Source organism: Pristis pectinata, chromosome 15 (assembly GCF_009764475.1).
Source record: "Pristis pectinata isolate sPriPec2 chromosome 15, sPriPec2.1.pri, whole genome shotgun sequence".
NCBI classification, from domain to species: Eukaryota; Metazoa; Chordata; class Chondrichthyes; order Rhinopristiformes; family Pristidae; genus Pristis; species Pristis pectinata.
In genome coordinates, this window is record NC_067419.1 from 49,723,717 (window position 1) to 49,747,979 (window position 24,263).

Consider the following 24,263-nt stretch of genomic DNA (forward strand, 5'->3'; position numbering starts at 1 on the left):
GCCCAGGCTCCGCCCACCCCCCCCCGCCCCCTCCCCCAGCCACCGGTGTCAACGGCGGCAGAGGAGGAGGATGGCGTCAGGGTGAGTGGGGGGGGGGGGTGTATCCAGTCTCCTCCCCACCCCCCACCCCCTCACCCTCACCCCCCCTCACCCTCACCCCCCCCTCTCACCCCCTCACCCTCCCCCCCCCTCACCCTCACCCCCCCCTCTCTCACCCCCACCCCCTCACTCCCCCCTCCCCCACCCCTCCCTCTCTCACCCCCTCACTCCCACCTCCCTCACCCCTCCCTCTCTCACCCCCACCCCCTCACTCCCACTCCTCCCCTCCCTCACCCCTCCTCCCCATCCCTCCTCCCTCCCTCCCCCCTCCTCCCTCCCCCTTCCCCCTCCTCCCTCCCCCTCCTCCCTCCCCCTCACCCCTCACCCCCCTCCCCCACCCTCACCCTCCTCCCTCCTCCCTCCCTCCCCCTCACCCCTCCCTCCCCCCTCACCCCTCCCTCCTCCCTCCCCCTTCCCCCTCCCTCCCCCTTCCCCCTCCCCCTTCCCCCCTCCCCCTCCTCCCTCCCCCCTCCCCCTCCCCCCTCCCCCCTCCCCCTCCCCCCTCCCCCTTCCCCCTCCTCCCTCCCCCCTCCCCCTCCTCCCTCCCCCTCCCCCCTCACCCCTCCCTCCTCCCTCCCCCTTCCCCCTCCCCCTTCCCCCTCCCCCCTCCCCCTCCTCCCTCCCCCCTCCCCCTCCTCCCTCCCCCCTCCCCCTCCTCCCTCCCCCCCTCCCCCTTCCCCCTCCTCCCCCCCTCCCCCCTCCCCCTTCCCCCTCCCCCCTTCCCCCTCCCCCCTCCCCCCTTCCCCCCCCCCCCTCCCCCCTCCCTCACCCCTCCCCCCTCCCCCCTCCCTCCCCCCTCCCCCCTCCCCCCTCCCTCACCCCTCCCCCTATCGGGTTCACTCCATTATTGCACCGTTACCGGGGCTCCGGTTCACTCCGTTATTGCGCCGGTGTGATTCCCGAGGACCCGATGATCTATGGGAGGTGTGTTCACCCTCCGCTGTCCTACAGCACGGTGCCATCATTGAACTAGAACCTCCCCACCGTGGAGGAGGGGTACGACACGTCTCACCCGGCTCAACGCCTCACAGATGCCCAGGGCCCGGTGAGGTGTGTCCCGGTGCTGTGAGAGGCGGCCAGGAAACTGCTGGAGCCTTGGTAGAGAGTTTTAAATCCCCTCTTGCGGGAGGTGAGGTGTCAGAGGGCTGGAGGACCGCAGATGTGGCGCCTTTGTTGGCGATGAGCCAGTACTTACAGAGACATAAAGTCAGAGTCGAGTTTATTGTTACATGCACCAGTCCGTGTGTGCACAGGTTCAATGATAAACTTACTTGCAGCAGCATCACAGGCACAGAGCATCAGATAAGCAGCATTCCCAAGTAAAACATAAATTTTACAAAATTTTTACAAGAAAGAACACAATTAGAACAAAAAAACCAAAGTCCATTGTAGTGCAGAGTGATCAAAGTGGTCCCAGTGTTGTTATGCTGAGGTAGTGATTAGGGTTGTGCCGGTTGGCTCAAGAACAGAATGATTGAAGGGAAGTAGCTGTTCCTGAACCTGGTGGTGTGGGACTTCAGGCTTCTGTACCTCCTGCCTGACGGTAGCTGTGAGAAGATGGCATGGCCCGGATGGTGGGGATCTTTGTTGAAGGATGTTGCCTTCTTGAGGCAGCGCCTCCTGTAGATACTGCCGATGGTCGGGAGAGATGTGCCCGTGATGAGTCCACTACTCTCTGCAGCTTCTTATATTCCTGTGCATTCGAATTGCCGTCCCAGACCATGATGCAACCAGTCAAGATACTTCCAATGGGACAACTGTAGAGGTTTATCAGAGTGTTTGGTGACAAGCTGAACCTTCTTAACCTTCTAAGAAAGTTAAGATGCTGATGTGCTTTCCTTATGATTGCATTTATTACTGTGTCAAGAGACTGCAGATGCTGTAGACAGAGGCTGTGGTAATCACGGGGTTGAGTCTAATGTCAGTGGTAGGAAAGTTGCTGGAGAAAATCCTGAGGGACATGATTAGTCGACACTTGGAAAAGTGGGGATTTCTCAGGAATAGTCAGTATGGCTTTAATGGCAGCAACAAACGGTATGTTGAAGGAACTCATCGGGTTGAGCTGTATCGGGGTGGGGGTGGGGTGGGGTGGAATGTCAACATTTCAGGTTGAGATCCTGCATCAGTCACCTCATTGCACGTCCCCTGATCCTTGAGCTGTCGTCCGATGGGAACAGTTTCTCTCAGTCTGCCAGCATCAGATCACAATCTCCTCTGTTCCAAGGCCTGTGTCCACAGAACTAAAGTCCCTCATCTCTGGAATCATTTCCTCTGCACCCTCTCCAAAGCCTCCACATCTCTGGTGTTGCCCCAGAGCTGGACACAGTGGTGACAGGGCAATGTTTTATAAAACATATTTCCAATAGAAATAGGTCCTGAATCTCCTGACCCCAGGATTCCTTGGGCACCTTGTGGATCTGAGGTTTACAGATGTTGTTCATTAAACTGTAGTCACTAAGGAGGGATGTGGTATAAATTGCCCAAACGTGTTCAGTATCAGCACACGGACTATTTAAATCCAAGTTTAAATGGTGAAAACATTTCAGTGATTATTTTGTTGTTATGCTTTTGAAAATGCTGTTCAAGTCCATTGTCACGGGCATCCATACCTAGGGTGTAAATGCCGTGAAACTGAACCTTTTGCAGCAGCAGGACGAGGACAAACATATACTCTACACAATGTATAAATGTTTAAATTGGAGAGTGATGGACTTTGATGATATAAAACAATCCGTTTTGGTTTATCAACATTAATATGGCTACATTCCAAGAAGTTATCTACACTGTAACTATGATAGCACTGAGTCACTGTACACGGGTAACATGTTTACATCCACAAACAGTGTGTGCATGATAACAACACATTCACAATTACACTTAAAACTTGTAACAAACATTACATCTGTATACACTGTATTCAATGTATTTCCAAACGTAAGCATGAAATGCCAACCTTCAGATGTGTTGATGGGCACAATGAGAATGGGGGGAGTGGGTTACGGGGAGTAAGTCGGGGGTGGGACTGATGGGAGAGCTGGCATTGCAGCGATGGGCCAAGGAATCTGTGGGGTGAGGAAATAAGAAATGCAGGTAGTTCTGCTGTAACCTGATCATTGTGTTCCTAAGAAACCTCATGTTACTGAAAATTGTGTTATAGAAACAATTGTGTCAGTGGTAGAAGGGGGATTAGAGGCTCGAGGTTACTTATCCTGCAGGATTTTCAAAAGTAAACATGTTTTAATTGCTATAAATTTATTTTGTTACTGCAAGCTAAAAATACCAAAGGCTGCATGTTGCATTGTTTAATAGAATATTGTTGCACGTGTCAATAGAAGCGGTTGCTTATCACTTTCCAACAGCCTTCCCCAGTGAAACTGGCAGCCTGTGTCCTTCAGAGACGGCGGTGTCTGATTACTGCCGGGAGTTTGCATGGAAACAGGCTATTTTCTGCCTGTCAATTTCCAAAGCAACTCTTAAGTGGTTCTCTAGTTCCTGAACAAAATTGTATTATAACCACTTTGGCCAGCATAATACAAATAGTGTTCCCTAATTCATCAATGGTGTCATATCCAATACATGCTATGGAGATGCACGTTGTAGCAGAACTACCTGTATGTAATTCAAGGAAGTGCAGCGGCCACAGTGTTCACAACAACAAGATGCTGGAGGAGCTCAGCAGGCCAGGCAGTATCCGTGGAGAAAAACAGATGGTCAACATTTCGGGTCAGGGCCCTTCAAGGATGTAGCCCTGGGCACTCATGTGAGCCCCAGCTAGTCTACCTTTTTGTTGAATAGTCTCTGTTCCAAGCCTACTCCGGCCCCATTCCTCAACCCTTTCTCTGCTATATTGACGACTGCATTGGTGTCACCTCTTGTACCTGTGTGGAACTCGACAGTTTCATAAATTTCACCACAAATTTTCACCCTGCTCTCCAATTGACTTGGACTATCTCTCTGTCCTTTCTCGATCTTTTCATCTCCATCTCAGGAGATTCCTGATCCACCGACATCTACAAACCCACTGACTCCCACAGCTACCTCGATTACAGCTCCTCCCACCCTGTCCCTTGCAAGGATGCGATCTCTTCTTCTCAATTTCTCCACCTCCGCCGTATCTGCTCCCATGATGAGGCTTTCCAATCCAGGACATCCGAGATGTCCAACTTCTTTACCAACCAGGGCTTCTCCCCGACTGTGGTCGGGAGAGCTCACACCCATATCTCTGCCATCTCCCGCACCTCTGCTCTCACTCCCACCCCTCCCAGACCCAACAGAGATAGGGTCCTCACATTTCATCCCACCAGCCTATGTATCCAACACATCATTCTCCGCCAGTTCCACCATCTCCAACAGGACCCCACCACCAAGCATATTTTCCCCTCCCCACCCCTTTCTGCCTTCTGCGGGGACCGCTCTCTCCATGACTCCCTAGTTCACTCCTTCCTTCCCACCAATCCCGCTCCCATCCTGGGAATTTTCCACTGCCCCCGCCATAGGTACAACACCCGCCCCTACACCACCTCCATCACATCCATCCAGGGACCCAAACAGTCCTTTCGGGTGAGACAGAGATTCACCTGCACCTCCCTTAATATCATTGACTGCATTCGGTGCTCCAAGTGTGGCCTCCTCTACATTGGTGAGACCAAACGCAGACTAAGGTGACCGTTTCACAGAACACCTGTGCTCTGTAACCGCGATCTGCATCTCCCCGTTGCCAGTCACTTCAACTCCCCCTCCCACACTATCACTGATATGTCAGTCCTCAGCCTCCTCCACTGCCAGGAGAATTCCAAGCACAAACTGGAGGAACAGCACTTCATTTACCGTCTTGGAACCTTGCAGCCTCACAGCATGAATATTGAATTCTCCCACTTTAGGTAATCCCCCCCCACCGTGCCCCTGCTTTTCTTCCCTTTCCTAGTCTACCTCTTTTTTTTCTCCTCTGCAGTTTTTTTCTCACCTCCCCCCATGGGGCACCCGCCTCCTGTGACCCATCCCCCAGTGGATCTGCTCTCCCCTCCTCCCCCACACCTGCCCATCACTATCTCTTACCTGCATCTACCTATCACCACCCTCCACCCCGCCTCCCCTCCTTTGTCCACCTATCACTGCTCTGCTTTTCCCTCCTATATATTGGGCTTCCCTTTTCCTATCTTCAGTCCTGAAGAAGGGTCCTGATCCAAAACATTGACCGCCTGCTTTTCTCCATGGATGCTGCCTGGCCTGCTGAGTTCCTCCAGCATCTTGCTGTTTTTTCATCTAGATTCCAGCATCGGCAGTCACTTGTTTTTCCAGTGTTCACAAGAAGTCCCCAGAACAGCACACTAGAGGGAGCTCCCCACTTCTTCGGTTTAATGTGGAATAGCGTTAAATGAGTCAACTAACTTCGTCCACATGTGGAGACCGAAGCCAAAAATGAGGAAATAACATTTTAACAGCTGTCACTGTTTGCAAGAACTGAATGCAGTGTTAGTTCCTTAAAAAGTTGAGGATACCTTAGCAACAGAAATAGTTTCTATGTAAACAGAGAAATCTCAGAAGTTGCTGTGCCTCACACAGACCTGCCTCTGGCTCACCACAAGGAATGTGACCTTGAGATTCAGTAGGAACCATTCCAGGGCCAATAAACGTCAGCTCCAAGGTTGGGTTGGAGTACTGGAGGTTGTCTCCTTGGATCTAAGAAGGTTGAGATGACATTTAACACTGGTGGGCAAGATTTATAGAAGGCAAGTAGACAAGCTGTTACTGTTAGTAGATACGTCAAGGACTGCTGACGTAGGTGAGGCCACATCAGGAGTAAGGCTGGAGGATTTGCATGTGAATTCTGCCTCACGTGGAAGGGCCTCTTAGGTCCCTGGATGGTGGTGAGGGAGAAGGTGTAGGGACAGGTGTTGCACCTCCCCAGTTACTGGGGAGAGGGAGAGATGGGTGGGGAGGGATGAGGGAACCAGGGAGTCCCGGAGAGAGTGGTTCCTGCGGAAAGCAGCAAGGGGTGGGGAGGGGAAGACGTGGTTGGTGGTGGGGTCCGTTGTCTCATGATGTGCTGGATGGGTAGGCTGGTGGTGTGAAAGGTAAGGACCAGGGGGTCTCTGCCTGTTCTGTCTGGGGGAAGGTGGGATAAGAGTAGAAGTGTGGGAACTACAGGGGACATGGGTGAGGGCTCCATGAATAGCAGTGGGGGAAATCCCTGTTTTCTGAAAAAGGGAGGACATCTCGGATGTCCTGGAGGTCCTGTTTGGTTCCATTCTCCACCTTCTATCAGTTTCCACCATCTGCAGCCCTTTGTCACCTCCCAGCCTTGGTCACTATCTCCACCCTACCCCACCACCCCCCCCATCACGCTCCTCACCTGGATCCACCTATCACCTGCCAGCTCTTGCCCCACCCCTTCCCCCCACCTCTTTGTACCGGCCATCTCCCCTCCACTCGTTCAGTGCAGGTGAAGGATCCCGACCCAAAACATCGACTGTCCATTTCCCTCCACAGATGCTGCCTGACCCACTGAGTTCCTCTGGCAGTTTGTATTTTGCTCCAGATTCCAGCATCTGCAGTCTCCTGTGTCTCCTGGCCCCAGATCAACTGATTTCCTTAATATCCAGAAACGAATTGATCCCTGTTCTGAGTGAACTCGGTCACCAAGTCTCCACAGATTCCAGGGTTGGGAATTTCAATTCTCCACCACCCTCTGAGTGAAGAAACTTCTCTTCATCATAAAATGCTGCCCCCTTAGTCTGTGACTGTGACCCTGGTTCGAGCCTCAGCCAGAGGAAACATCCTCCCTGTTGTCTGTAAGATTTTGGTAAACTCCAGAGAATGCAGCATGGGCCACTCACTCTCTCCCCGTGCAGCAAACCCACCCTCCCTAGAACTTCACTAGACTTCCTCTGTGGCAAGTAAATCCTTCTTCAGGTAACAAGACCATAATTGTACACAGTGCACCAGGTGTAGTCTCGCCAAGGCTTGAGGTAATTGCAGTGAGATACCTTTTATACACAAATCGTCCTGTAATAAAACCCAGCTTCCCATCTGCCTTCCGAATCTCCTGCTGCAGCTGAACGTTGGCTTTCAGTGACTTGTCACAGAGACACCTCAGGGAGACAGGCCACGTTTACACTGATCTTGCCCTAACCTGTTTTATTCTACACACATACCATCTGCAGATTCTACTCACCCACACACTAGTGGGTAACTCACAGCAGCCAATTAACCCACCAACCTGCACGTCTTTGGGATGTGGGAGGAAACTGGAGCACCTGGGGGAAACCCACGTGGTCACAGGGAGAACATGCAACTCCGCACAGACAGCACCGGAGGGTGGGATCGAACCTGGATCACTGGAGCTGTGAGGCAGGGGCTCTATCTGCTGTTTAGGGGGAATACGGGGGACAGAGGCTCCATGGCTTAGGGGGAATACGGAGGACAGTGGTCCCGTGGTTTAGGGGGAATACGGGGGACAGTGGCCCCGTGGTTTAGGGGGAATACGGGGGACAGTGGTCCCGTGGTTTAGGGGGAATACGGGGGACAGTGGCCCCGTGGTTTAGGGGGAATACGGGGGACAGTGGCTCCGTGGTTTAGGGGGAATACGGGGGACAGTGGCCCCGTGGTTTAGGGGGAATACGGGGGACAGTGGCCCCGTGGTTTAGGGGGAATACGGGGGACAGTGGCCCCGTGGTTTAGGGGGAATACGGGGGACTGGCCCCGTGGTTTAGGGGGAATACGGGGGACTGGCCCCGTGGTTTAGGGGGAATACGGGGGACTGGCCCCGTGGTTTAGGGGGAATACGGGGGACTGGCCCCGTGGTTTAGGGGGAATACGGGGGACGGGGCAGTGGGTTTAAGAGCAATGAGAGGTATAGATAGGGGAGATAATCGGAATCTTTTTCCCAGAGGGCATGGGTTTAAGGTGGGAGGGGGAAAGTTTAAAGGAGTTTGTCAGACAATGCAGAGAGCGGCGGGAGCCTGGAACGGGCTGCCGGGGGAGGTGGTGGAGGCAGGTACAACAGCAACGTTTACGAGGCATTTAGACAGACACGTGAACAGGCAGGGAACAGAGCGATAAGGACCACGTGCAGGCAGATGGGATTAATTTAAATTGGCATCTTGGTCGGCACAGACATGGTGGGCCGAAGGGCCTGTTTCTGTGCTGCACTGTTCCATGTTCTATGTAAAGAAAGTGGAAAGTTGTTTTCATTTAACGTGGGTCTGATTGGAGAGCCCCTTCAAAGGCCAGCACAGCTCGAGGAGCTGGATGGCCTCCCTTAGTGATGCAAGACCCTGGTGTCTGGAATAACAGTGTGGAGGATCCACGGTACCACTTCGAATGGTTGTGGACAGTGTGGTCACAATGTGCTGCTAACAATGTGCTCTAGATAAAGTTCAACACTCATTAATTATCGATGATAATTAATGACTCCTGATGCTTGGCACAGACAGCACGCACGTACGCTGTGTGGTCCTGACGCTGTGTGGTCTGTTAACCCCGTGTCTCCTGCCCCGACCGAGCAGCTCGTCCACAGTCACATTTCCCACTGTCAGCGCCCGCGTTCTGTGTGTCTGCAGAGTTTAACAACCCACCAACCTGCACATTGTGTACAGGTTGTGTGGTCCCCCCCCCCCCTCCCCCCCGGCTCTCCCTACCCTCCGTCCCCAGCTCTCCCTCCCCCATGCCCCCCTGGCTCTCCCTCCCCGGCTTCCTGCCCCCCCCCCCCCACCCCCGACTTTCCTTGCCCCTCCATCCACCCCGGCTCTCCCTCCCTACCTCCCCCCCACTCCCGGCTCTCCCTGCCTCCCACCTCAAGGTGTTCTGTTTCTTCTATCTCACTTCAACCTAGACACGTGCATTTCTATACCGCCTTCCACATCCCAAAGTGCTTCATATGCAGTTTTTAAATCTAGTTCCTGTTGTAGTGTGGAATATGGAGCATCCAATGTGTGCACAGCAAGCTCCCACAAACAGCAATTCGATAATGACCAGATAACTGGTGAACCAGGATCTCCTCTGCTGCTTTTCCAGTGGTGCCAAGGGCTCAACCAAGGGAGCAGATGGGACATGGTTTATCCCACGCAAAGACAGCTCCTTAGGTGCTGGATCAGTCCTTGAAAGAAATTTCCGGTCTGTGGGGAAAGGTCAGGAGAGTGGGACCAACTACATCGCTCTTCCAAAGAGGCAGGATGGATGTGAAGAGTCAAGTGTCCTGTGTGCTGATCCAGTCCTGCGATTCCTGAAACACTGAGAGCTTGTTCTGCTGCCTGTTTACCAAGATATAGTTATGTTTAGACCATAAAGTTGTGGGCAGGAAGTGAGGGAAATGCATCTATAACCCAGATGTTCTGACTGGGCTGTTTAAATTTAAACATTTCTCCATTGGTTGTTTCCCTTTGAAGCTAGCTCATTACCCACAGTTCCACCCCTGACATTACTGCTCCGTCTACACATTTCAGAGAAGCCTCTCATTAGTCTGGGGTGTCCAGGCACTGCAGCAAAACCGTTGTACACTTGCCTCACCAACGTGTGTGACCAGAGGGAAAGGATCCTCAGACGACACTCGTTTCACTGTTTGTTGCTTCCTCCCATCCAGACTGGTAATGAATCACGATCTCTCCAAGATACTGAACGAGCTTTGGAAAGCTGATGTGAATCGGCTGCTGCCTGGGGTAGACTACCAAATATCTGTGCAGGTGGGTGGGTTCTTAAATCTGCGGACACACAGAACGTGCGCGCTGACAGTCAGAAATGTAACTGTGGACGAGCTCCTTGGTTGGAGCAGGGGGACACGGGGTTACATACCACACAGCATACATGTGTGCAGAGCAGCAGTGTAGGGTGGTGTCAGTGCTGCTGACTGTGTACAAGGAAGATAAGGGGATCTTTGGGGTGGGGTTAAGGCTGGGGATTGTGTGTATGGGGAATTTGGAGGTGGGGTCAAGGCTGGCAAGTGTGTAAGGAAGATGAGGGGATTTTTGAGGTGGATGGTGTGGTGGTATCGGACTGTGATGGGTTGGGGTCAGGCACCTGTGCACAGGATGTCCCTGTGTGGTTGTAAAACACTGCACTTCCTGCCCCTATCACAGCATGAAATGCACATCAGATGTGGTTGCAACAAGCTGGTGACAGTCAGCCACTGATGGGTGATGATAATCTGCAGGAAGGTCTGAATCAACACTGCAGGTCTCAGGAGGCAGGTGCACCGTACGGTGCCCACACTGGACAATGGAATGGTAGAGTGGAGGCCACTGGGTGCATCAGCCCTCTGCTGGCTCATCACTGACTTCAATGTCCTGAAATGTGTTGTTTTGCAGCAGCAGCACAGTGCAAGACATAAAAATTACCTTTAATTACAAAACAAATAGTGCAAAACAAAGGGATAACGAGGTAGTGTTCATGGGTTCATGGACCGTTCGGAAATCTGATGACGGAGGGGAAGAAGCTGTTCCTGAATCATTGAGTGTGGGTCTTCAGGCTCCTGTACCTCCTCCCCGATGGTAGTAACAAGAAAAGGGCGTGACCCCGATGGTGAGGTTCCTTAATGATGGATGCCACCTTCTTGAGGCACCGCCTCTTGAAGGTGTCCTCGATAGCGGGGAGGGTTGTGCCCCGTGATGGAGCTGGCTGAGACTACAACCCTCTGCAGCCTTTTATGATCCTGTGCTTTGGAGCCTCCGTACCAGGCAGTGATGCAACCAGTCAGAATGCTCTCCGCTGTACATCTGTAGAAACTTGCAAGAGTGTTTGGTGACAGACCAAATCTCCTCAAGCTCCTAATGAAGTAGAGCTGCTGGCGTGCCTTCTTCGTGATTGCATCAATGTGTTGGGCCCAGGACAGATCCTCTGAGATGTTAATGCCCAGGAACTTGAAGCTGCTCACCCTTTCCACTGCTGACCCCTCAATGAGGACTGGTGTGTGTTCTCCCGACTTCCCCTTCCTGAAGTCCACAGTCAATTCCCTGGTCGTAAACAGAGTTGTGGTTTTATTCTGACTGCCCACTCCTGCCCTGTGCTCCTGTCAACTTTGCACTTTCAAACGTTCATCCAATTCACTTTCAAAAGTTACTGCTGAACCTGCTACTGGGTGAGGCAGCATGTTCCAGATTTCCTAATGACACAGAACATGACAGCACAGTACAGGCCCTTCGGCCCACCATGTTGTGCCGACCTACTCTGAGATCAATCTAACCCTTCCCTCCCACATACCCCTCCATTTTTCTATCATTCATGTGCTGGAGTCTCCTAAATGTCCCTAATGTTTCTGCCTCTAACAGCACCCCTGGCAGTGCGTTCCACGCACCCACCACTCTCTGTGTAAAGAAAACTTACCTCTGATATCCCCCCTGTACTTTCCTCCAATCACCTTAAACTTATGCCCCCTCATGTTAGCCATTTCCACCCTGGGAAAAAGTCTCTGTACATAGAAGGAGACCATTTGCTCCAAGTCTGTGCTGGTTTACAAAACAATCCCATTCTCCATTTATTTCCCTGTAACCAAGCAACATAAAAAAAACCCTGTGCTGGTTGTGTTGCACTTGTAGGGAGCTGTCCTCATCTTACTGGTGTTTGTGAAACAGTGTCTGTGCTGGGAGTGTACAGGGCTGTATTGGACGTGGTATTTGTGTGTTTGTACAGGGCTGTGTTGGAGGTGTGGGGTGTGTGTGTGTGTGTGTGTCCAAGATGGTATGGGGTGATGTGGTTCACACTGATATTGGATCCAGCAGTGAACACAACCTCTCTCTCCAGGGTAAGGCCTCTTATGTCGCCGCTGGCAGCAACAATGCAAGGGACTGTGCCCGACGTCCACTGTTCTCCTACGTAAACGAGGAGCGTCTGCGGACTATTAAATCCTTTGCAGGTAGGTTCCCAGCATGGTTATATCATGTTAACCCCACAGAACGAAAGGCCGGTCTGATGGTTGGACCTCGGCTCGACAACCTGATTCACTATTTCCCTTCTCACTTTGGCTTATTACAGTGCAGGAGGCCAATTGGCCCATTCAGTCTCTGCCAGTTCCCAGCAGACCAATCCCAATCCCTCCTCATTTCCCTGTAGCCCTGCACCTTATTCTCCCTCACATGCTTCTCAGCTCGTCTTTTGCCACTTACCTACTTCAAGGGTACTGTACACTTCACCCACCCACACATCTCTGGGATGTTCCCCAGGGGAAACCCACGCAGTCAAAGGGAGAACGTGCAAACTCCACTCACTCCTGACAGGTCGCATGGGACCCAGCTGTGGGGAACTTCCCAGCACAGTCAACCTCCCCTTACATCAGTTTGCATTAATTGGAGGACCAGTTCAATTTGATGAGGTAATGGATGGTACAGTGTGTGCACAGTGCGCGTATAATGTGCACACAGTGTGCGTACAATGTGCACAGTGCACGTATAATGTGTGCACATAATGAGCACAATGTGCATACAGTGTGCATACAGCGTTCACAGTGTGCGTACAGTGTGCATAAAATGTGCATACAGTGTGTGTATAATGTTCAGAGTGTATGCAGTGTGCGTATAATGTGCACAGTGTGCGTATAATGTGCACAGTGTGCATACAGCGTGCACAGTGTGTGTCTAGTGTGCATACAGTGTGTACAGTGTGTGTCTAGTGTGCACAGTGTGTCTAGTGTGCACAGTGTGTGTCTAGTGTGTACAGTGCGTACAGCATGCACAGTGTGTGTCTAGTGTGCACAGTATGCGTCCAGTGTGTGTCTAGTGCGTACAGTGTGCGTACAGCGTGCACAGTGTGTGTCTGGTGTGTACAGTGTGCATACAGTGTGCACAGTGTGTTGTCTAGTGTGCACAGTGTGCGTACAGTGCCCGTCTGTTTATGAGACAGGCATCACTCGAATAGTCACAGGAACACAATGGATGATTTTTTTTTAAGTGTCCAAACTGAACAACTTGGAATACTTTTAATTCTTGTTTTGGGTGAATTATTCTGTACAACTTGGGTTACTTAACATGATTTCATTACACATTTGGTCACCCAGCATTCACTGCCCTCCTGGATAACTATGAAATGTCGACTGGAATTGCTGAGGTGGTGACCCCTGAGGAAATGGCTGAAAACTTTCGCTTTCTTGACGCAATTCTGGAAACGGAGGTCATGCAGGTGGGTGCTGTTGGTGAATAGCTGCGATTGCCACATGCAGTGGGAGCTGTTGGTGAATATCACAGATTGCCACATGCAGTGGGAGCTGTTGGTCAATATCACAGATTGCCACATGCAGTGGGAGCTGTTGGTCAATATCACAGATTGCCACATGCAGTGGGAGCTGTTAGTCAATATCACGGATCGCCACATGCAGTGGGAGCTGTTAGTCAATATCACGGATCGCCACATGCAGTGGGAGCTGTTGGTCAATATCACGGATGCCACATGCAGTGGGAGCTGTTGGTCAATATCACGGATTGCCACATGCAGTGGGAGCTGTTGGTCAATATCACGGATCACCACATGCAGTGGGAGCTGTTGGTCAATATCACGGATCGCCACATGCAGTGGGAGCTGTTGGTCAATATCACGGATCGCCACATGCAGTGGGAGCTGTTGGTCAATATCACGGATGCCACATGCAGTGGGAGCTGTTGGTCAATATCACGGATCACCACATGCAGTGGGAGCTGTTGGTCAATATCACGGATCACCACATGCAGTGGGAGCTGTTGGTCAATATCACGGATCGCCACATGCAGTGGGAGCTGTTGGTCAATATCACGGATCGCCACATGCAGTGGGAGCTGTTGGTCAATGTCACGGATTGCCACATGCAGTGGGTGCTGTCCTTTCACTTAATTGGTAAATTGGTTTATTATTGTCACATGTACCGAGTTACAGTAAAAAACCTGTTTTGCATGCCATCCATACAGATCCTTTCACCACATCAGGACACCGAGGTAGTACAAGGGAAAAATAATAACAGAGTGCAGAATAAAGTGTTACCGTTACAGAGAACATGCAGTGCAGGCAGACAATAAGGTGCAAGGGCCACGACAAGGTAGATTGTGAGGTCAGAAGTCCACCTAATCGTGATAGGGAACCATTCAATAGTGGGATAGAGCCTGGTGGTATGTGCTTTCAGGCTTTTGTATCTTCTGCCTGATGGGAGGGGGGAAAAGAGAGAATGTCCAGTGTCTCAAATGGTTAAAATTGAAAATTATTGTCATAAAACTCTGTTAATCTCTGTACTTTGGTGCCCAATTATTCAATATTACTCCTATTACTATCCCAACACGCTTTCAACTCTTTTTTTTGACATGTTATACGGTAGTGTAATACATTTTGTAGAGAACTCAGTAAGTTTTAGGGGAATGCACCAACGGGGGCTGGTGTGTTTAGAGGGAGCTTGGGAAACAAAGCCTCTGAGTTTAAGGGGAGAGGGGGAAAAATCACCAGTGGGGAACCATCGGCATTTACAAACATTTGGATTTGGGATTACTGGATGTGACGTCAGGGATGGACTTCCTGCTCGTTGTACTTTAGATAGGCTCAGATTTTGTTACCATGAGAGGGAGCTCTCTTGGAACTCACTGTCAGAGGGAGAGTACCTGCAGGCTCTTTGTGATCTCACCCACCTCATGTTTAACAGTGGAGACACAGGAGACGACAGATGCTGGAACCAGGACCAACACACAGTGTGCTGGAGGAATTCAGCAGAGGAACAGAAGCTGCCTGGTCTGCTGAGTTCCTCCAGCACCTTGTTTGTTACTTAACGTTATTTGGAACTGGTTGCCCTAAAGGGGAAGGATTGCATTCCATGAGGTAAAATGATCAGAACAGCTGGGGAACTTTAATTAACCAGGACAGAAAAGGAAAGACATGCATCTCCGTAGTGACTTTCGTGACCTCTATCCCCATGGCGTAATTTCCAAATATTGTCATGGCTGAGGCTGAGGGAATGCATCACACATCGTCTTCACCACAACAACAGTACCGTGACCGTTACTCCTGGTGTTGACCTTGTCATGGGGAGAGACACACCCAGCACTTCAGAGCAAACCCAAGAGATCTTTCCTGTCAATTTGACTGAGCACATAGAGCCTCATTATAGTGGTTCATCGGAGAGGGACACCTCTGTCAGTGCTGTGCTCCCTCAGTCAGCCTCGATTTCTGTCTGCAAACCAGAGCCAAGAACGCTGTCCATTGATTCACGAGTGACCTCTAACCCACTGTTGGTAAAGGTGACCTTTAACCCATTCTGTGACTTTCCGTCTCCAGTGCCTCAGTGTCTCTGTGTCATGGTCAAGGTCAAGGTCCTGATCATTTACTTAACAAATGATCTGTTGAATTCATAGACTATGTGCAGTTTGTTCCAGCTTATAACATTAGGTAAGATGTGTCATCACATGCGATAAGGTCACATCTTTTTTGAAGTTGAACACAGTAGTTTTGCACTTTGAACCTGGGTGCCTTCATAAGTACCAGGGGTGAAAGTTACTCCCCATTCACCCTGTGGGCAACTGGTGGGAGGGGATTGTTACCTGTTTAACACACCAGGGGAGTACAAAATCAGACCAGGTACAAGTCAGGCGTGGCTTCCTGCTCAGTGAATTGGGTCAAGGTGGCACTCTAGTATCTGTGACACAAGGAGAGCATATGTTACAGCTCATAACGAACTGGGCAGGAACGGTGAGACGCAGCACTATAACCTTGACTTGTTCTTGTCCTTGCAGTTGGCTCACCAGTACCTGGTCAGTAAAAATCTAACATCAGCCGATCCACAGGAGTTCAAGCAGCATCTCTACGACATCTGGTTCCGGTTGTACTCCAGAGGTGGTGGCCGTGGGTATGTTTGTGGCAGGGAACCATTGCGGTGTTTGGTGGAATGTTTCCTCTGGTGGGAATGTTCCGGGAGCTTAACTTGACCTGGGCTTGTGGGGGTGCTGACTGGTGTGTGCAGAGTCAACACTAGGTGTAACGTATGGAGCAGGGTCACAATGCAGGGGGGAGAAATGGGTGAAGGCACAGGACAGTGGAGGGGAGTAATGGAGAAAGGGTTAGGGCAAGATCCCTCTGAACTTCACCCACTTGCAGTCTCTCTGCATTTAGACAATAATCCACCTTTTGATTCCCCTTACCAAAGTGCATGACCTCACACTTCTCCACATTAAGCTCCATTTGCCAGGTTTTTGCCCAATCCATCTATACCCTATTACAGAATCACAGGGTCCTTATTACAACACACCCTTCCACCTATTTTCTTATCATCAGCAAATTCAACAACCTGACATTTTGTTCCCTTCTCCAGGTCATCAGTGTAAACAGTGAACAGTCGAGGCCAAAAACCGATCCCTGGGGCACTCCACTAGTTACATCCCTCCCGCCTGCAAAGGACCCATTTATTCCACCTCGGTTTTCTATGTGACAGCGTTTTCCATCCACACTGACACACTTCCTCCAGTACCTGGGGCTCTTAACATGCCCCTTGTGTGGCACTTTGTCAAATGCCTTTTGGAAATCTGAATACACTACATCTACAGGTTCCCCTCTATCAACTCTCCCTGTCACATCTTCCAAAGAATTGGAACAAATTTGTCTAACATGATTTACCTTTCAAAAAAACCATGTTGACCAGGTTTGACTGTATTCAGATTTCCTAAATGATTGGTTATTTCCAATCTGATTACTGACTCTGGCATCTTGCCAACAATAGCCATCTGCCCTACAGTAATCATAACTGCCCTGTAGCTCCCCACCTTCTGTCTTCCTCCCTTTATGAAGACGGGAGTTGCGATGAATGTTTTCCAATCTTCAGGTACCCTCTCCCAGTATTTAGTAAATTCTCAGCTAATGGTTCACTATCTCTGCAGCCTCTTCCTTTAAATCTCTTGGGTGCAGTCCATCCGGTCCTGGCGATTTGTCTGCCTTTAGCCCCATGAGGTTCTCTAATACTTTGTCTCTTATTATTGGGATTTTCACAAGTTCTTCCGTTATTTTTAATTCGCCCATCTGTTATCATTATAGATACTTGCAGTGAAGACAGGTGCAAGAAACTGATTTAACGTATCTGCCACTTCTGTTATTCATTCACCAGCCTCGTTCTCTAGAAGCCCCACGTCTGTATAAACCCCTTCTTCCTATTTCTATTATCCATCTGGTTCTTGGGATTTATCAGTTTTTGGTCTCACCAATTTCTCCAATACTTTGTTTTAGAACATAGAACAGTACAGCACAGGAACAGGCCCTTCGGCCCATCATGTCTGTGCTGACCATGATGCCAATTTAACTAATCCCATCTGTCTGCACGTGGTCGATATCCGTATGCTCCCTGCCCGTTCATGTGCCTGTCTAAATGCCTCTTAAACTCTGCTGTCATATCTGCTATTACCACCTCCCCCAGCAGCGCGTTGCAGGCACCCACCACTCTGAGTAAAACAAAACTTATCCCGCACATCTTCTTTAAACTTCCCACTCCTACCTTAACCCCTTGCCTCTAGTACTTGCCTTTCCACCCTGGGAGAAATACTCTGACTGTCTATCCTATCTTGGTCCCTCTTCATTTTCTGTCTCCCTTTGGCCTTTGATGCTCCAGAGAAAACAATCCAAGTTTATTCAACCTCTCCTTATAGCAAATACTCCCTAATCCAGGCAACATCCTGGTGAACCTCTTCTGAACCCTCTCCAAAGCCTCCACATCCTTCACATAATGTGGCAATCAGAACTGGACACAATTCTCCAAGTGTGGCCTAACCTAAGTTTTATACAACTGCAACATGCCTGCCGACTTTTATATCGAATGCTCTGACCGATGAAGGCCAGCGTGCCATACACCTTCGTTACCACCCTGTCTAGGTGTTACCACTTTCAGGGAGCTATGGATTTGCAGCCCAAGATCTCTCTGTACATTAGTGCTCCGAAGAGTCCTGCCATTTACTGTGTACTTTCTTCATACATTTGACCTCCCAAAGTGCAACACCTCACACTTATCCAGATTAAACTCCATCTGCCATTTCTCCACCCATATTTCCAACCGATCTACATCCTGCTGAATCCTTTGACGACCTTCCTCACTGTCCACAACTTCAATTTTTGCGTCATCTGCAAACTTACTAATCAGACCTCCTACATTTTCATCCAGATCATTTATGTACAGTACATCACAACAGCTGAGGTCCCAGTGCTAATCCTAGTGGAACACCACTGGTCATGGAACTCCAGTCAGAGAAACACCCCTCCACCACTACCCTCTGTCTTCTATGGACAAATCAATGTTGGATCCAACTTACCAACTGACCATGGATCCCGTGTGACTTTATCCTCCGGACCAGCCTACCCTGGGGGGATTTTACAAATCCCATTCCTTCGGTTTTCCTTCTCTCTGGTTCCTGACTCCCTGATATTTCTGGCATGTCTTTTGTGTCTTTCATGAAGACAGACACAGTGTAGTTGTTTGATTCCTTCACCCTCTCCTGACTCCCCATTATAAATACTCCAGTCCCTCCCCATATTTGCTCTCACATCCTTTCCTTTTTAAGTACCTATCGAAGTTTACACTCTGTTTTATGTGACTTTACAGTTTCTTCTCATATTCTATCAAACCTTTCTTTATAAATTCCTTGGTCCTCCTTTCCTGAGTTCTAAAGTGCTCCTAGTCCCTGTATCTACTACTTTTTCTGGCAACTTTATAAGCCTTTTCTTGGCTGAGGTCCCATTTACTGTGCTAGTAGTGAGATCCACAGTAGTGAACAGTGTTAATGTAGGCAGATACTAAACCATGTGTTTAATGAAACCTGTCCCGGGACCTAACTATGAATTTTTAATCTGGTTAGTCCCTCTCCAACTGGTAATGGATGGAATTTGGGCACCACAATTGACTTTGATGTTTCAATCTCTTCTGTAATAACTATCCAGCGGTTAAATAGGGAGGGACTAAGCTTGAAGAATGTAGGAGGCATGATTAGATAGTTTGCAGATAACATGAAAGTTGGTATTATGGATGTCAAGAAAGGTTGTCTAAGGATTTCGATCAGATAGAAAGTTGGGCAAAGCATTGGTAAATAGAATTTAATCCTGACAAGTACAAGGTAATGTATTTTGGGAAGTCAGATAGGGATATACAGTAAAGGGTAGGGCACCAGGAATGTTGATGAACAGAGAGACCTTGGGGTCCAAGTCCATAGTCCCCTGAAAGTGGCAACACAGGTCGATCGGGTGCTGAAGAAGGCGTACAGGATGCTTGCCTTCATAGGTTGGAGCATGGAATATAAAAGTTGGGACATTGTGTTGCAACTTTACAAAACACAGGTTAGATCTCACTTGGACCATTGCGTGTAGCTCCGGTCACCACACGATTGGAAAGATGTAGTTGCATTGGGGAGTGCAGAGGAGGTTCACCAGGATGTTGCCTGGATTGGAGGACTTTAGTTATGGCGAGAGATTGGACAGGCTCGTTTCCCCGGAGCAAAGGAGGCTGAGGGGTGGTCTGATGGAGGTACACAAAAAAGGCAGAGGTAGGATAGATAGAATCTTTTTCTCATGTGGGGGTAAGGAAAACAAGAGGGCATGGGTTTAAGGTGAGAGGGAGGGGTTTCAAAGGGGATCTGAGGGGTAAGTTTTTGCACGGAGGATGGTTGATATCTGGAACGTGCTGCCAGAGGAGGTGGTGGAGTCAGATACAATCACTGTGTTTAAGAGACCTATAGACAGGACTTGAATAGGCAAGGCACGGTGAGGTACAGATCTAATGCAGGCAAATGGGATCAGTGGGGATGGGCAATAAGGTCGGGATGGATGGGATGGGCCCAAGTCTCATTTCTATGATTCTAAGAGAGGAGATTTTTATTTTGGTGAGTTTGAGCAGACCCTTTACTTGACTTTTGAGGAGATTTGTTACATGAAAGGTTCCACTATTGATGGTGTAATCTTTGGCTGCTTGCTTCCTCCAGACAAGACTCCTCAGGGTTTGAGCATGTGTTTGTGGGAGAGACCAAGCGAGGGAGAGAGATCATGGGGCTCCACAACTGGGTCCAGTTCTACCTCCAGGAGAAGCGCAACCACATTGACTACAAAGGCTTTGTGGCAAGGAGAAACAAAAACAAGGTTCGGACGTGGTTGGTTTACGGGGCATTTACCCCATCAATGATATCACGGTTGATCTCTAACCCTTCTCCAGACACCCATCCTTTCCCCATGTCCCTTCATGTGTTGGTTAATAAAAATCTACCCATCGCAGATTTGGAGTTCCCATTTGGGTCAGCATCAGTTGTCATACGTGGAAGAGAATTTGAGACTTTTACCAGCCTCTGGATCAGAAATTCCTCACGTCACCCTTGGCTCAAGGTTTTAGAGCCTGTCCCCAACCAGCAGAAATACTTACTTCATCTCTCACTGTGCTCCAGCTCACTTCCTGGGACCAGGAAAAATAACCTATAGATGTGCAAATCCAGGTATGAGAGGTTCCTCTCACCCCGCAGATTCCCAGAAGATGCAATAAATCAGATCAAAAGCCAGGCCAATTATTGAGAGGAACCTGGTAAGTTCCTCTCTTCGGGCCTCGGATGAGTAGACCTGTCCAGGAGATCACACTGGGTCTGAATTCCCAGGAACAGTATTCCCTGAATTCCTCCTGTAGGGGTGAACTCTCTGAGCCAGAAATCCGCTCCAGGGATGGGATGAACTCACCAAATCAGAGTCCAAAGTGGAGGCAGCACCCTATGTGGAGATCTGCTTCGATCTGAGGGAAGAATGCTCTCCGAAACTCTAACGTCAGTCTAACCTTTCCTAACTTGAAGGTGTGACCTGTGACCCTCATAACTTGGTTATTTCAATTAATTGATCCGTAAGATCTCAATCTAGTTCCTTTTTTCTATTATGGAGTGGGACAAAATCACCCCAACACACTTCCCCCTAGATCTACAGTTCTCTGAGTCTGCTTCTTGTGGCTGTTTGAATAAATGATCAATCCTGCAGTCAGATGACTTTGAGAGACCATGGAGAGTGTGTCCTGGTTAATGGCAATTGTTGAAGGTTCTCCAAAAGTGAACACTGAAATCTGGAGTAAAAACTGAAAATGCTGGAAACACTCAGTGGGTCAGGCAGCGTCTGGAGGGAGAAACAGAGTTAACGCTTCAGCTCAATGTCTCCTCAACAGAACTGGGAAATCACTGATCTGAAACATCAACTCTCTCTCCGTTTTCCAGCCACCTTTGTTTTTACTGAACATTATTTCTAGTTAATTGTTATTTGAAAAAACATGTTTTTGCCTCACCTCCCAAGATGCAGATACAAGCACATATCCCTTTTGTTTACATCATTATGGACAGATCCTGAGGTTCCCCTATTTATCAAATCCAAGGGTAGAGGTTTAAGGTGGGAGGAAGGAGTTTTAAAGGGGATCTGAGGAGAAAGTTTTGTTTACACAGAGAGTGGTTGATGTCTGGAACTCACTGCTAAAGGTGGTGGTAGAATCAGACACAATTACGTTTAAGAGGTAGTTAGTCACTTAACTAGCCAAGGCTAATGCGGCAGATGAGCAAAAAGGTGGGTGTGGACATGTTGGGCTGAAGGGCCTGTTTCTGTGCTGTACGCCTCCATGAGTCGACCCATGACTCTCTGATGGATTTAGTATTTTCCTCTGAGGTTTGGTTGACTGCCGGAGTCTCTGCCTTCTCTCCAGTGCACTGAAGCCAGTGGTTACTGGATGTGGTGTGGGCCAGGGTCTAAGACCACAGCAGTGGCCACGGTGATGCAGTTGGTGGAGCCACTGCCTCCAGTGCCAGAGACCTGGGTTCAGTCCTAACCAATGCTTCCGTGTGGAGTGTGCACGCTCTCCCTGTGACCACGTGGGCTCCCCCCAGGTTCTCCGGTTTCCTCCCACACCCCACAGACGTGCTGGTTGGTGGGTTAATTGGCTGCTGTAAATTTCCCCTACTGTATCAGTGAATGGTGGAATCTGGGGGAAGTCGACGGGAATGGGGGAGGCATAAAAAATGGGAATAATGTAGAATTCGTGTAAATGGGTGGTCGATGGTCAGCATGGACACAGTGAGCCGAAGGGCCAGTTCCCATGCTGCACCTCGTTAGGACATTCAAAAGGAGCCCCATTGACTGTGGGGCGCTTTGGGCTGATGAGGCTGTGAAAGGCGTGACAAGAATGTAGTTACTTATGAAAGCCCTGTCCTTCCATCCAAAACTAACCAAGGCATCATCCCAATCTCTCTCTCTGACGGGAACTGTGGATGAATGGAGTTTTTCTGAAAGGAGAAGCATGTTATTTATTTGTCCTACGGGCAGGTGGCCCTTTGTGACGTGTTGCCTGCTGCTTGGGGCGAGGACTGACCGTGTTGTTGTGTTCCAGCCTGATGAAGATGATCACGTCTTGAGCCTGCAGTTCAGCTGGAAGGAGATGGTGAAGCCCGTGGGCAGTTCCTTCATCGGGGTCAGTCCCGAGTTTGAGTTCGCCCTCTACACCATCTGCTTCCTCCTGTCACAGGACAAGGTCTCACGGGAACTGGTGATGGTGGACGAATACCACCTGCAAATCGTCGTGTATCGGCATGGCAAGTACATCGGATCATCATACCCTATCCTTCTGAGCAACAACAACACCCCCTTGGAATGAGCCACAGAGCCAGGGTGGCTTCCACTCAGCTCATTGCCGAATCCGTCCAGAGAGCAGGTGTACTGATGCTGGGAAGTTTCCACGTTGCATGCCTTGTACTAACTTCCTGCACTTTCTGCCAGAGTGCCTTACCGCAATGCCCCCGGTACCCTGCTCCAGCTTGCTCTTCTGCCCCCTCACGCCCCCTCCCCCCCCCATTCCCCTCTGTCCCACCATTCTCTCTGTGATAAATGAAAGGAATTTGTTTCTGTGTAAAACATGATGCCAAAGCAAGCTTTGGATTTAAGAATCAAATTATTTTTTCATTTAGTTCATGTTTGAATGGATCCGATCTCCAAACCACTTCCCAAGAAAACATCATGATGGGACTATTTTTTGATACGGTTGCAGGGTATTGTGCAATCGATTTCTCTTTTAAATTGCATTATAATTCAGAAATGGCCAGAAGCAATGCAGAGTGTCAGAGCAGCTTTATCGTGGCCTGGAGCCTCTGTCACCTGTAAACCATTCAGTTACTGAAATCCTGGACAAAATGATTTCCATCTCTGAGACACTGGGGCAGTTACTGGAGCACAGACCACATTTTTAGCAAGACTATTCCTTCTGAAAGCATTGGAAGGGAAATGTCTTTTTTTTAAATGACTTAAGTTTATACATTTGCATTGCAGCTTCTAGTTACTGTATGTAGGAGGCCATTTGAAAAAAAGTTTGTATCTTAAACGTAAATCGGATTTGTTATGTTTCATTTCCTCAACTGCCTTTTCCGTAGGATTCAGTGCTTTAGAGTCAATGCTGCCTTACTACATTGTGTTAGTGCTTCTACCAATGAAATTATTCGTATTTAACTTTTTAAATGTTAATTTTAAAATCTACACAACTTTTGACATTTCACTTTGATGTTTAAAAGTAATTCCCTGGTTTACACTTTGTCTCCAGAGCACCCATTCCTCCTGTCTGCCCGTCTCAATATTGAGGATGTTGATGATGAGTAGATGAGGCCACAGTGCGAGCAGTTCCAGGGTAATTCCCGGGGCTGTGGGATGAGGTCTTCCAGCAGAGACTGGAGTCTTTAAACTGTCCGTCAGTCAGAATGCTTGGTGTTGTTGCCCTGGCAACCACTGTAGTGGGAGAGGAGTTATGGCAGTTTGGTGTTGGACAGTTTGATACAAATGGTACAAGTCCTTGTTAGAAAATTCTATTGGTCTTTGTTGTCCTCTGGTCTCCATTCTGCAATTTGGTAGAATTATTGAATACAAGTTTATTTTTAGAAACATTATCCATTCGCTTTATGCAATGCATGTGCAACTTTTTACAACCGACAAGCCTTTAATAAAATTATGGATGAAATTTGACTATTTAATATCTACAATTTTTGACCAATCGGTCACTCCAGAATTGTTGGGCAGGGAGTGACCTGGGTGGCCACATTCTGACTGAGAGACTTTGCCTTCATGTTGTTCCTTGTGGCGGGGCAGAGACCAGCAGAACCAGTAAGCCACTCAGAATCAGGATGATTATCACTGACTTAGATGACATGAAATGTGTTGAAGCTGCTCACCCTTTCCACCGCTGACCCCTCAGTGAGATCTGGAGTGTGTTCTCCCGACTTCCC

General features: G+C 49.3%; 1 protein-coding gene across 2 annotated transcripts; it reads left to right on the top strand.

Moving 5' to 3' along the window:
* The first annotated feature begins 43 nt into the window (after positions 1-43).
* endouc (endonuclease, polyU-specific C) lies at positions 44-24,003 on the top strand. Of its 2 annotated transcripts, none has more exons than XM_052030713.1 (7): positions 44-81; positions 9,680-9,779; positions 11,833-11,944; positions 13,082-13,203; positions 15,765-15,877; positions 19,977-20,130; positions 22,388-24,003. In XM_052030713.1, the coding sequence occupies exons 1-7, from the start codon at positions 71-73 to the stop codon at positions 22,649-22,651; spliced, it is 876 nt and encodes a 291-aa protein (XP_051886673.1). In that variant the 5' UTR covers positions 44-70; the 3' UTR covers positions 22,652-24,003. The 2 variants fall into 2 exon arrangements, with proteins under 2 accessions (XP_051886673.1, XP_051886674.1); XM_052030714.1 differs by lacking the exon at positions 44-81 and adding an exon at positions 1,014-1,023.
* The last annotated feature ends 260 nt before the right edge of the window (positions 24,004-24,263 follow it).

Coding starts and splice junctions, on each gene's coding strand:
- endouc (XM_052030713.1), top strand. Junction 11,945..13,081: donor GACTATTAAATCCTTTGCAG/GTAGGTTCCCAG, acceptor TTGGTCACCCAG/CATTCACTGCCCTCCTGGAT. Junction 20,131..22,387: donor CAAGGAGAAACAAAAACAAG/GTTCGGACGTGG, acceptor GTTGTGTTCCAG/CCTGATGAAGATGATCACGT.